Consider the following 13,545-nt stretch of genomic DNA (forward strand, 5'->3'; position numbering starts at 1 on the left):
AAGGTATAGTTTGTTAACTCTGTGACTTAGTGTGGAATCGTAGTAGTTGCCATCTTCATTATTGTACACTCTATGAGACTCCTGCAGAAATTGTGTTCATGGGTGAGCTAAAATTTTCAAAACTGATTATCCAACACAATCTCACAGCAATTCGTAACTTTTAGATCTAGTGGCTAATTTGTACGATCTCATTCGTACAATTTAGTACGATTTGCACATCTCCAATGATGGTTGAGAAACGGGACGGGGTTGGGTGCCATGCCTCCTTTTTAAAATCATACATTTTCGTATGACTGAACTCGTACAAATTCATACGAATTAGCCACTTTACTAACAAAACGTAAAATAGTTATTTTTTTCATGAGATCAGGCTGGATTATAATGGTAGTATGATGCACAAAAAAGCCGAGAGCCATAGAAGAGAAACAAGAACACTGAACTTTTGACAGACAATGCGACACAAAAGCAGCAGAGCTTTTATTATGCCACAGTACGGTTTTTAAAACTTCAGTATCGACTGGTAGCAAATTCCAGTATCGTGACAACCCTATGCCACAGTCCACCAAACATCATTCGAAACATTTGGGATAATGTAATAAGTCAGCAAAATATATAACACTGATCTAACGTCTCTTGGATATTTTAATTAACAAATCTTACATATTGTGCATTTAACTAAAATTACACAATATGCTGGCTGCCATATCAGTATCAGATGGTTAATTATTATTGTTTTTTAAAACATTAATTATTATTTGTGTTGTTATGTGAATAATTTTCTCTGATGTGAAAATTTGGGGCCTGATTTATTAAAGTCACACAACTAATGGATTATTTCAGACTTCGATTAGCTCCACCCCCTTGTTTCTCTATGTGTTTAAATCCTTGTGTTTGCCTTAGATCTTTGTTTAGTGTTGTTCCTTTTGGCTATCCTGTGTTTCCATTGTTTCTTGCTTTGTTTTTACCTCATCATCATCATGTCCCATTATTGTCTCCATAGTGGGCTGACTTATATAATCAGTTAAAATATAATGATATCCTGCACACGCATACATTTTAAATATTTAAAGAGGCTCTATGTACACTTCAAAAGCAATTTGGGGGCTTTATAATTCCCCAGCAAGTCAAGCAATACTCAAAAAATACACAATACAAAAATATATCTTATACACTAAGTGAAGTTTATTTATAATCTAACTTTGAGAGGGGCATTCTTATTATGTTTATGATTGATCGTGGCTGGTCCTGCATTAGCCTACGATTGATTCACCAATCAGATGATTCCTAACTCACTATAAATAACCAGAGTTTCTTATCACAGTATCTTCCTCTTTGTCTCAGTATCCTACCCCCTGAATTCCTGAAACTCCTTTAAAAAAGCTACAAATGTTCCAGTAACCTGACAACCCTGATACTGAAGATGACACATTAACTAAAAAAAAGGGAAATGTTTTTAGAGTGTAGGTCAGATGTTGCAACATTTTGACATGCTTCAAATCCTCCACAGCGGAATGAACCGCCAACTTATCCAGCACATGTTTAACGCAGCGGATGCCCTTCCAGCTGCAACCCATCTCTGGGAAACATCCACACACACTCATACACTGCGGATAATTTGTACTGCATGTCTTTGGACTGTGGGGGAAACCGGAGCACCTGGAGGAAACCCACGCGAACACAGGGAGAACATGCAAACTCCACACAGAAATGCCAACTGACCCAGCCGAGGCACGAACCAGCGACCTTCTTGCTGTAAGGCAACAGCACTACCTACTGCGCCACTGCGTCGCCCCACTGATAAATTTACTCTACAAAAAACATTAGATTTCACTGCAGCATATTAACAGAATCATCTCTCTATTTAAACGATGACTTCAGTCATTCTATATTGCCATTCTCTCACTTACTATTATCATTAAGCATGCCCTACAATGTGGGAGGAATTCCCGTAACACAAGGCACGACAAGGAAAGCTGGACAAGCTGGTTCAGGGAGTGAAGACCAAAAGCACGCATCACAAAGCACAACAAGCTCTTACGGGATTGGAAAGCTCCTGTGTTGACCCAAGACACTTGAATTACATTTTAAAAAGTACACAATTTAAAGAGACAAACTTTGCATCTCTCACGGTACCTGTAAATTATCATATATATATATATATATATATATATATATATATATATATATATATATATATATATATATATATATATATATATATATATATATATATAGGTTGCTTGCCAGTAAACCATGTGAGACAGATGCACAGACAATCTGCAAACCCTCAGCTGTGAAACCAAAGCAGAGGTTTAACCAACCCTGCCACCCTAGATATGTTTGAACCTGGTTTAAAAAGTGCTCTTCAAACCACATGGCCAAACAGAAATGATTGCATAAGGTTAACTTATGTTCTAGTGAATAATACTGCAAGTTGTTCAAGTGGAAAATTCGAGATGTATATGAATATGAGTGTTATAAAGTCAAAGAAAGGAATCCTGCTGGTTTGGTTGAGCAGCATGTCTGCACGAGTGCTATACGAGTTTGCAACTTCTGCAACACTGAGTGAGAGAACCGCATTTGCAAAACAACCTGTGCACATTTCATGATTGCAATGTACTGGAAAATGATCAGCAAAAGTTAAGTTGTCAATCTAACCGTAATCTGACCATAATCAACACTGTAAAACTCTTACACAATCTAACAGGCCCATTGCACATGCTCTAGCCTACATGTTAAAAAGTTACTTGGGCAAAATAAAAAGTTCTTGTAGTCCTTAAAAACTTGATAGTGTTATTTTTGAGCATATTTTAGGAAGGGTAATATAACGTGCCAACTTGAATGAAGACAAGAAAAACTTCAAAATCAGTATTCAAGAAACAAAAGATGATGTTCATCAGTCCTCCTTTAACCAGATTTTAGTTTTTAGATTAAAGTCAAAGTAAAGCAAACCAAACATCACCTTTTACCTAGACATATAGAAGACGCTACTGCTAGTTTCCATGATGCATAGTGGGGTGCAACCTGTGGTTTTGTGCACGACCTAGTTATTGCACAAATGAAAGCTACAGGACCCTCTGACAAGAACCTAGATATAGGTTACAGACATGTTTCTGATTTTGTATTTGGTGTATTTTATCTGCCTGATGATAAAAATAACCACTAAAAAAATCTAACATTCCACTACAATATGACTAACAATCAACTGGTAGGCACTAAAAACAGTACATTTAATGGTATATTTAATTTCTAAATCTTAATATATTTCATTTCACATGTGTGAGGCAACAAATTGCCTCTAGAGACTCACAGGCTATATTATAGCTTTCATTCATTCATTTTCCTTCAGCTTAGTCAGTTATTTATCAGAGGTCACCACAACAGGATGAACCGCCAACTATTCTGGCATGTTTTACACAATGAATGTCCTTCCAGCCACATTAAAACCAATATAATTCCAGTTAAAGCCATTACAAATTGTATGTGGGTTCCTTTTTTATTTTTCAATTTAATAACTTTAACTATATATGATTAAACAACCTTTATTGATTTGTTTTGGTTATAAAACCATAGTGTATGTATATATATATATATATATATATATATATATATATATATATATATATATATATATATATATATATATATATATATATAATTCACATAGATACATCAACATTACCTTGTGAAAACGAGTCTTGGTCTTATTAAGCTAATGTAAATGTGCTATAACCATGTTATGTTTTTATAATTTTGACAGTTTGATTAGCATATCACAGTTTTACTTTTAACACCATTCAGTTGATGGGCTGATTTCTAAAACCAAGGTGAGATGACTATAATTACTCATGACTATAACTCTAGTGAAAACTCACCCATCCTTCAAACGTTTGATTTGTATTTGATGGCGTTATCAGATCTTCAAGCTGGATTCTGTAATTGGCCACAAACGTGTCGTATCCTAAACGAGTGCTATGGAAAACAGCCAGTTCCAGCTCTACACCATTCGAGATGGTTTTGGTGAACTCCTCATTGAAAGTCGGTTTTTCGGTCTTCGTTTTAGTGGCGGTCCTCCCAAGTTGTACATTATCAATTTTAACAACAATGTAAGGATCCAACTGCATTTTCCTACTAAAGGTGTGTCGGGTTGAAGAAGTCGTTGGTTTTAAATCCACCGCCTCGCCGATACGCAGTTTCAGTAATCCGTTGAACTTCATGGTGGATGCTATATACCTTTCGAATCCGAAAATACATTAATTTGAAACAAAAAGGTTTTCTTTAATTAACATTAAGGCATAATAAATGTGTGTTATAGGCTACGCTCAGAAGAAACTTAAATCAAGTCTTTGAGTAACATCAGCTATAAAAAGTCAAGTAAACCACAGCGGAGTGCTGAACTCTCGTCTACTGCAGGAAATCGTCTTTAAATGAACCTCTCTCTCTCTCCCTCCCTCTCTCTCAGCTTTCACGATGAGTACATGCCTCATTCCTGTTTGCGTCGTCATGTAGTACAGAAACTATGTAGACAATGTGAGCACACAACACAAAGTCGATGATTGACACTGACGTGACTTTGTAAAGGCGAAATATGGAATCCACACTCAAAATTATAGCTACAGAATTACTGCCAGACAGGTTTTTCTTACTGTGCACAAAAAACGGGGCTGCTGTCATTTAGCTATGAAGCTGAAGCTGACATTAACCCTATCTGTGTCCGTCTATAGCTTGTGTAAGTACGAGGGGTAATATGAGCTACGTGTATAGCCTATGCTTGACTTTAACCAGCACCAAGTGTCCTACAAAAACAGAAGAGAACGTTTGATGCCGCTGGCACTGAAGGAAAGTGAAAGTGAAACAGACATAGGCTACTTTATGACACAAAACTTGAACACAGAACATTCGTTTGTTATTGCATTGTGACTGTCAACAATCTAAAATGTAAGCCTAAATCTAAAAATATGACACATCTTATAATTTGACCCAGACCAATTATTGAATGCTAAACATCAAAGATTTAAATGTGCTTATTAGTTAGCGTGGTGAAGAGGAATGGCATTAAATTTTCAACAATAAATTTAGAATTTAATATGCCATTTTTTTAAAACCTGTGCTGTGTCCATTTATTGGGTCTTTGTTTTGAAATGAGCTTTTATGTTAATTTTGCCGCTTTGATAAATTTAGTTAATTATTTTAGACATTGTGCTAGCCATTTCAAATTATTTATTAATATTAAAGTTTGTCCATTTCTCCGTTTGTTTAAACCTGTTTGACTTTCTTTTGTTGAACACAAACACTTTTTTTAAGTTAACATATGCCATCTAAGGTTATTAATTTACTTTAGTTCACCTTCAATTGATAAAAATAATTTAAGAATACTTAATCATTTCTAATTATGGATGATTGTATCTTCTAAAACACATGACGCAAAAACTCTTTTGAAAATGAAACATGGTACACTGAAAGAAAAATTCAAGCAGTATTTCATCCAATTAAAAACTTATCTATTATTTCAGTTAAATATTCATTCATTCATTTTCTTTTCAGCTTAGTCCCTTTATTAATCTGGGGTCACCACAGCGGAATGAACTGCCAAATTATCCAGCACATGTTTTACGCAGTGGATGCCCTTCCAGCTGCAACCCATCACTGCAGAAACATCCATACATACTCATTCACACACATACATTACAGACATTTTAGCTTACCCAATTCATCTTATCCAACATGATTTTGGACTGTAGGGGAAACCGTAGCACCCAAAGGAAACCCATGCGAACACGGGGAGAACATGCAAACTCCACACAGAAATGCCAACTGACTCAGCCGGGCCTCGAACCAGCAACTTTCTTGCTGTGAGGCAATTGTGCTACCCACTGCACCACATAAGTATTATTTGTTTTCTTTTTCAAGTAATACACTTTAAGTTCAAAACATAGTTAAATATAAATGTTCTTGATTAAGAGCTCAACTAAGAAATATTTGTTTTGACCAATGTAAAATTTTAAAGTTACTCACACAGGCCAGTGGATGCCTATTAAACAGAAACTCAATATGCTTTGTACTTTAATGGACTTAAAAAATATATTGTTTAAGGCAAATGATTTTTTTTTAATGGCTCAAGTAATCAAATTTAGATGTGAAACCATTACTCTATTTGTTATTGGACGAATGAACATTTTATGGGAATTGTTGTTTTGATTAAAGCTATATCTTCTTGTTTAGAACAAAAAGAGAATTTAAATTAATTGACTTTCATCAACAAGTATGCTTTGTAACAGTTTATATAAAATTGTTCTCATAAAGTATGTTTAAGGCAAATTATTTATTTTTCATTGGGTCAAGTGATAAAATTGAGATATAAAATGTTTTTAATTGGATGAATAAAAGTTTTTTTTTCAATGTAACATGGTGTTATTAAAAATGTAGTTACATTTACAAAACCACAGTTTCCTATAGGATGTGTTCCCAATTGTAGCTTTTTGTTTTTTGGTTCAGAACAAATAAGAAAATTTTACATTTTGTAGTTTTCTATAGTTCAATGTTTACACTCTAATTTTTATGAATGGATGTCAGGATCCCAAAAAATAAATAAATAAATAAATAACAGGCATCAATACAATGTGGTGTGCTGCAGCTCTTGTTATTTGTGAACATTAATAGCTAGGAAATCATGAAAAATGCATAAAAATACAGTTGAAGTCAGAATTAATAGCCCCCCTGAATTATTAGACACCCTGTTTATTTTTCCCCAATTTCTGTTCAACTGAGAGAAGATTTTTTCAACACATTTCTAATCATAATAGTTTTAATAACTGATTTCTTATAACTGATTTATTTTATCTTTGTCATGATGACAGTAAACAATATTTTACTAGATATTTTTCAAGACACTTCTATACAGCTTAAAGTGACATTTAAAGGCTTAACTAGGTTAATTAGATTAACTAGGCAGGTTAGGGTAATTAGGCAAGTTATTGTATACTGATAGTTTGTTCTGTAGACTATCGAAAAAAATAGTTTAAAGTGGCCAATAATTGTGTCCTTAAAATGTTTAAAAAATGAAAACTGCTTTTATTCTAGCTGAAATAAAACAAATAAGACTTTCTCCAGAAGAAAAAATATTATCAGACATACTGTGAAAATGTCCTTGTCCTGTTAAACATAATTTGGAAAATATTTAAAAAGGAATAAAAAATTTAAAGGGGGGCTAATAAATCTGACTTCAACTGTATGTAAAGGAGTCAAAACAGCACTTACTTCTAAAAAACAATGGAACAATTATCTGCTGCCAGAGCACCTGCTTTAAATGTTATCACTCGATTGAATGGGTGTTATCAGTGGTTACCAGCTGATAGATACGGGCCAGTTGGGGCCTTATGTCATCCATCCACATGGTTAATTAGCTACAGTTGAAGTCATAATTATTAGCCCACCTCATTTATTACCCCCCTTGTTTATTTATTAACGGGGAGAAGTTTTTTTCAGCACTTTTCTAAACATAATAGTTTTAATAACTGATTTCTTTTATCTTTGCCATGATGACAGTTAATAATATTTGGCTAGATACTTTTTAAGACACTTCTACACAGCTAAAGTGACATTTAAAGGCTTAACTAGGGTAATTAGGTTAACTAGGCAGGTTAGGGTAATTAGAAAAGTTATTGTATAACGATGGTTTGTACTGTAGACTATAGAAAAAAAGTTAGCTTAAAGGGGCTAATAATTGTGTCCTTAAATTTTCTTTTTTTTAATTAAAAACTGCTTTTATTCTAGCAAATAAGACAAATAAGACTCTCTCCAGAAGAAAAAATATTATCAGACATACTGTGAAAATTTCCTTGCTCTGTTAAACATCATTTGGGAAATATTTAAAAAAGGAAAAAAATTCAAAGGGGGCTAATAATTCTGACTTCAACTGTATATTAATAGAGAAGACTCCAGATCCAAATCTATTTTTACATTATTGTGATGGTTGGGTTTAGAGTTGGGGTAGGGAAGATGTTTATAAAATACAATTAATGGGAAATTTGATAAATAATTCCTGTTAACTTCTAGCAGCCGTATGTAATCTATAGCTGAATAACCATGTGGATGGATGATAACAGTCCTCTGAACCTACTAGTAGCTGATAATCACTGAAAAATGCCCATTCAATCAAGAAAAACAAGTCTATTTCCATTTGAGAGGAACTTGTGACACTGGTAATCATGAGTTGCTATCTGTAAAAGCTGCTTTAGATGAATGGAGACATTGGTTGGTGTACTGTCACAAGACAAATTTACTGTCTTCATGGGTCACAAAATCTATAGTAACTGATGAAAATGGCCTAAATCGTCAGCAAGCTTAATGAGCTTTATTCTTCTCCCAGTTTGACTTTCAGATCTCACCAGGATCCAAGAACAGAATGGCTGACGCACTCTCCCACAGTCACTCATCTGACGAGACAAGTGAATCACCAAAGCCAATCCTCCACCCTAAAGTCATACTCAGCCTCATCCAGTAAACACCTCAGCATAATGTACTAGCTCAGAAAATCCCCAACCAAGATGTGCTACATAATTGTGACATGTATGCAGAAATCAGTGCAACAAGATCATCCATTCTAGACATAACACTGGACACCGGACACAATCAAAATTCAATTCAATTCATCTTTATTTCTAAAGAGCTTTTACAATGTAGACTGGGCCAAAGCTTAACATAGAAGTTCTAGCACCTCTCATTCCTACATGATCAGATCTGGTGGCCCAATGTAGCCATCAAAAGTTTTGTGGGTGGAAGTACAAGACTGCACCGAGGTTATCGTAGTGTACATTTTTAATTAGTTTTAGTTTGGTTCTTATTTTGTGCTTGCACAGCTTACAATAGAAAAGCCTTTTAATAATAGCATACATAATAATTTGCAAATAACAGTTTTGACAGACCCTGAACCCAAAACCAGAGAAATGCAATGTAATCAAAAGCAATTAAAAGCATTACAAGGAAAAGAAGATGAAGACGTAGAACTTCTGTATATTAAAGATCATGTATGTTGGCAAATATGCCTTTAAAATCTTTTCGCAAATGAAAATTCTCTCAGCTTTGCACTTAAATTTAAAAAAACAAATAAACTATTACAGATAAGAACAATGTTGTGTGTCTAATTTTATGTTTTGTGTCAAGTAAACATGTAATAAGCAGGATAAAGTACATCCAGGACAGTTGTTTTTGCGGACTAAAGCCTTTCAGTCTTATAGCCCACTTATAGCCAGCAAAAGCCATATGGGCCCTGCAAGAGCATGTGTGTTGTGTATGATAGTTTAACAGAGGATATTAACACAGTCATCTTTTTATCTCTCATCACTAACTTTCAGTTATGTTCTGAGTCATTCTATCTCACCATCTAAGTCATTCACGTATTATCATTAAGCTGCAATGTGGGAGGAATTCACAAGGCACGACGAGGAAAGCAGGACTAGCTGGTTCAGGGAGTGCAAGTCCAAAGCACGCATCACAAAACACAACAAGCTCTACTGGGATTGGGAAGTGCATGCGTTGACCCAAGACACTCGAATCACATTTTAAAAAGTACACAATTTTAAGAGACAAACTACATGTACATTGGTTACTAATATAACCAATCTTATAGTCTAGTTTTAGTCTGAAACAAAATGATTGGAGACAAGCAAAACTTCACAATCAGATTTTAAGACAAAAAGATTAAAAAAAAAACAACACCGGTTGTTCATAAGTGCTCATTTGCCCTTTCATTTGGCATACAGTAACATGATGGTAACGAGACGCTAATGAACAGAGTTTGTGGAATACATAGTGGGGTGCAACCTTTGTTTTTTACCATGGGCTCTATTTATTGCACAAATGAAAGAAACGGCACCATCTGACAAGAACACTTGGCTTCTTCACCATATATTTTGTATTTGGTGCATTTTATCTACAAATTTATTTAAAAAAAAAACAACAACATTATAGAAGTTCTTATGGTTTCCACTACACTGTTACAAATTATTGTGCCAATTAGTTATGACAACTTAAATTTTTGAGTTATGTTAACTTATGTTATACTTGGCTGTGTTTTATTATTGTAGTCAGCTGAACTCACATATATTAGTTAACTTAACTTTTTTCAAACATCTGTGCTTTAAATAGTACAAATATGTGCAAATGAAAACGCATGTTTTTAATGAAATAAATTGACTTTATTTATATATTTTAATTAATTATTTATTTTTTATTTATTGTAATACCTTAACTTAAATTTATATTTGTTTACTTTTGGATGAACATCTTTCTGCAGGTGTGAACAAAATTTAATGCGGTTTGGGATCAGTTTGGATGTTTTGAACGTACATTTTATGTTGTGTTTGGACAGTTTGGGCTATAAACATTTAAGTGTATCTGGCAAAACTGACCGCTATTTTCTTATTGCAATGCTGTGGTGTGTGTTTGTCTGAGATTTTTCAGATATCTGCTTCATTAGTGAAATTTGTATTGGCAGACTTCAGGGATATTCCAAATTTTGCCTTTAGAATTCAGGTAATTCCTAATACATTAGTTTTTAAATAGACAAATGTCAGTGCTTAAGTAAAGAACATTAAGACCACACTGTAAAAACTCCTGGCTGCCTTAAAATTTTAAGCTGAATCAAATTAACCTTATAAGTCCATTGAACTTATTATATGTTAAAGTGACTTAAAACAGCTTGCGTAACTGTCAGGACTAATTGATCATATAATTTTTTTTATGGTGGACCATCTTCAACTGGACTACACATTTTTAAAAAAAATCTCAAATCCATCTGAATTTGAACAAAAAGGTGTCATCTTATATTATAACTGATTGTGGCTTGCGTAATAAACCTAATAATATTCTTATTTTGCTTGACAAATCTCTGATTACCTCTGATCTCTGAGTGTGAGTGTATTTCACAATTTTTCATATTTTTTTAATAATTGGTGTAATATTCTGATTAATTCTCTCCTTTTGATCTCCCTTGGACACTTGACAAATTTTAATACCTAAATAAATATTCTACCATGTGCTTTACTGGAGCACCATATGTGTTATTATCATTGCACATTTTTCTGATCGAGTAATACATTTTTAAATATTTAAACATAAACCAGATACAGATATTGAGGAAATCAATAGCATTTATAATTTCAGTTTAATTTTTTTTTTTTTTTAATTGAGGTGTCACCAGCAAACTGAGAGCATTTTAATTATTTTCCTTAAATTCAGATACAAAAAAGTGGACAGGCTTGTCATATGCCTTTATTAATTTTAAATCTTGATGTTGCTCCATGTGATCATTTAATTGAGCTGTTACAGTTGCTCTTTTTAAATTATGATCAATTGCATCAAATGCTTTAAGCAAATATAAAAATAAAATAAAACTATTATCCAAAATCAATTCATTGTAATCAAAATCAATCAAATTATTAGAAATGTGTCACCCTTTTATAAATCATGAATGACATACATTAATAAAGGGGTTAATACATTTTTTTTTCAATCTTTCTGCAAATATACGAGCAAATATTACATAGTGTAATCGTTAAATAATGTTCTAAAGAAAATATATCCTTATTGGAGAAGTTATCAAACATGGTCTCAATGTACAGGGTTATTAAACTAGTTGTATATCCTCTGTAAAAACAGCTAACAATAAAATGGTGATCATTTTATTGACATTTTTTTTTTACAAAATCACTAACTACGTCCATGGATGACTGATTTTTGAGTTTGTTAATACAATAAAGAAATTCCTTTTGAATGTCCTTCCTTAATATATTCTGACAGAGCATTACATAATTTGTAATTATCCAAATATAGATTTCCATACACTGGAAAAAAAATTAATTTCTGCAAACAATTTATATGTGTTGAATTTAAACAAATAAAACTTAGTAATGTTCAACTTAATTTGTTAAAATTCAACCCAAATAAATTGTTTACAACCGTTTAACTTAATACAACTGAGTAAACCCAAGGAATCATATGAATAATTTTTGAATAATTTTTCTCAGTGTAATTCTGCCAAATATCTTGATATTTCTTTAGTGTTTGCTATTACTTTTCCATTAACTACATCAATTAGACCAATATGGTTGGTCTATAGCTGGTTAATTCACAATATAGTCCTACATACATTTAAAAAAGAAAACCTTTGTTCTTTTTTCCTCCTTCCTCTAACCATTTTCTCATTGATCTTATGAAGGCACCGTTTGCTTTATATTCGTATATTTTATCTAAGTCTATAGTAAAAAATATAGGCAGTAACTTGTTTATAACTCACCCATCCTTCAAATTTTGGCTTTGTGCCTGGTGTCGTCGTGATTTCCTTAAGCTGGATTCTGCAATTGGCCACAAAATTGTCGTATCCTAAACGAGTGCTATGAAAGACAGCCAGCTCCAGCTCTACACCGTTGGAGATGTACGGGCAGAATTCCTCATTGAAAGTCGGTTTGTTGGTCTTCGGTTTTGTGGCGGTCTTCGCATGTTTTACATTGTCAACTTTAACAACGATGTAAGGATCCAACTGGATTTTCCTATTAAATGTGTGTCGAGTTGAAAACCTCGTGGGTTTTAAATCCACCGCCTCGCGAATATGCAGCCTCAAATATCCGTTGAATTTCATAGCAGAAGCTTCAGTATTTAGCCTAATTTTAGATTCATTACACCAAATATGCATTAGTTTAAAACAAAAAACGTTTAATTTAATTGGCACTAAGTCATAATTAACGTTTAAGTAACGTATAAACACAAATTAAGTATTTGCGTATTATAAAAAGAGCTGAACTCTCGTCCTCTGCAGGAAATCGTCTGTAAAAATTCTCTCTCTCTCTCTCTCTCTCTCTCTCTCTCTCTCTCTCTCTCTCTCTCTCTCTCTGTGTGTGTGTGTGTGTGTGTGTGTGTGTATGTGAAGTACAGTTTTCAAGATGAGTACATTCCTCATTCTGTGTTTGTGTCGTCGTCTAGAACAGAAACTATGCAGACAATGTGAGCATGCCTAAAACACAAAGGCACACCTTGCATGTACATTTAGTCACTTAGCAGACGCGTTTGACGCACCTGAACTGCTGACTCTGTACTTACAGACGACATGGGAATCCATTCATTTTGAGTTATTTACAATTAGTGCCAGACGCGGGATTTTCCGAAACTACGCAAATAAGTTATATGATGTCATTCAATGACGAGGTGAATATTAAAAAGAATAGGCTGTAGTCACCGTCATTGGTGTATTTGACTTTCGTCTTTCAGATGAACACAATCACAGTTAACAGCAAAAGTCAGTCCAAGGCACTCGAAAAATGTGGAAAAATATTTAAAAATAAAATATAAAAAAATATCTACATTTTTTTCCCACATTTTTCGAGTGCCCTGGACTGACTTTTGCTGTTTATTGGGATGAATCCCTTACCCAAAGAGCACCGACACGTTATTTATGCTACTCCTGAGCACTTTTTGTTTGATTTTGGATTTTTATACAATCAGAGTAGTTTTCAGTGTTATCCTGGCCAATGCTGTATAATGAAGTTGGGT

At 33.7% G+C, this 13,545-nt stretch overlaps 1 protein-coding gene across 2 annotated transcripts in view; it reads right to left on the minus strand.

Annotated features, from left to right (window-relative positions):
- The window catches only part of prkchb (protein kinase C, eta, b), a 53,383-nt gene extending 40,696 nt beyond the window's left edge, over positions 1-12,687 (minus strand). Inside the window, exon 1 of one of the 2 annotated variants that reach the window (XM_056481428.1) lies at positions 12,296-12,687. In XM_056481428.1, the coding sequence (XP_056337403.1) occupies positions 12,296-12,637 (342 nt within the window). In that variant the 5' untranslated portion in view covers positions 12,638-12,687. Of the gene's footprint in view, positions 1-3,875; positions 4,400-12,295 lie in introns of those variants that run through there. The other variant, XM_056481427.1, reaches the window with a different exon arrangement.
- Between the last annotated feature and the right edge of the window lie 858 nt (positions 12,688-13,545).

Source organism: Danio aesculapii, chromosome 20 (assembly GCF_903798145.1).
Source record: "Danio aesculapii chromosome 20, fDanAes4.1, whole genome shotgun sequence".
Classification (NCBI taxonomy): Eukaryota; Metazoa; Chordata; class Actinopteri; order Cypriniformes; family Danionidae; genus Danio; species Danio aesculapii.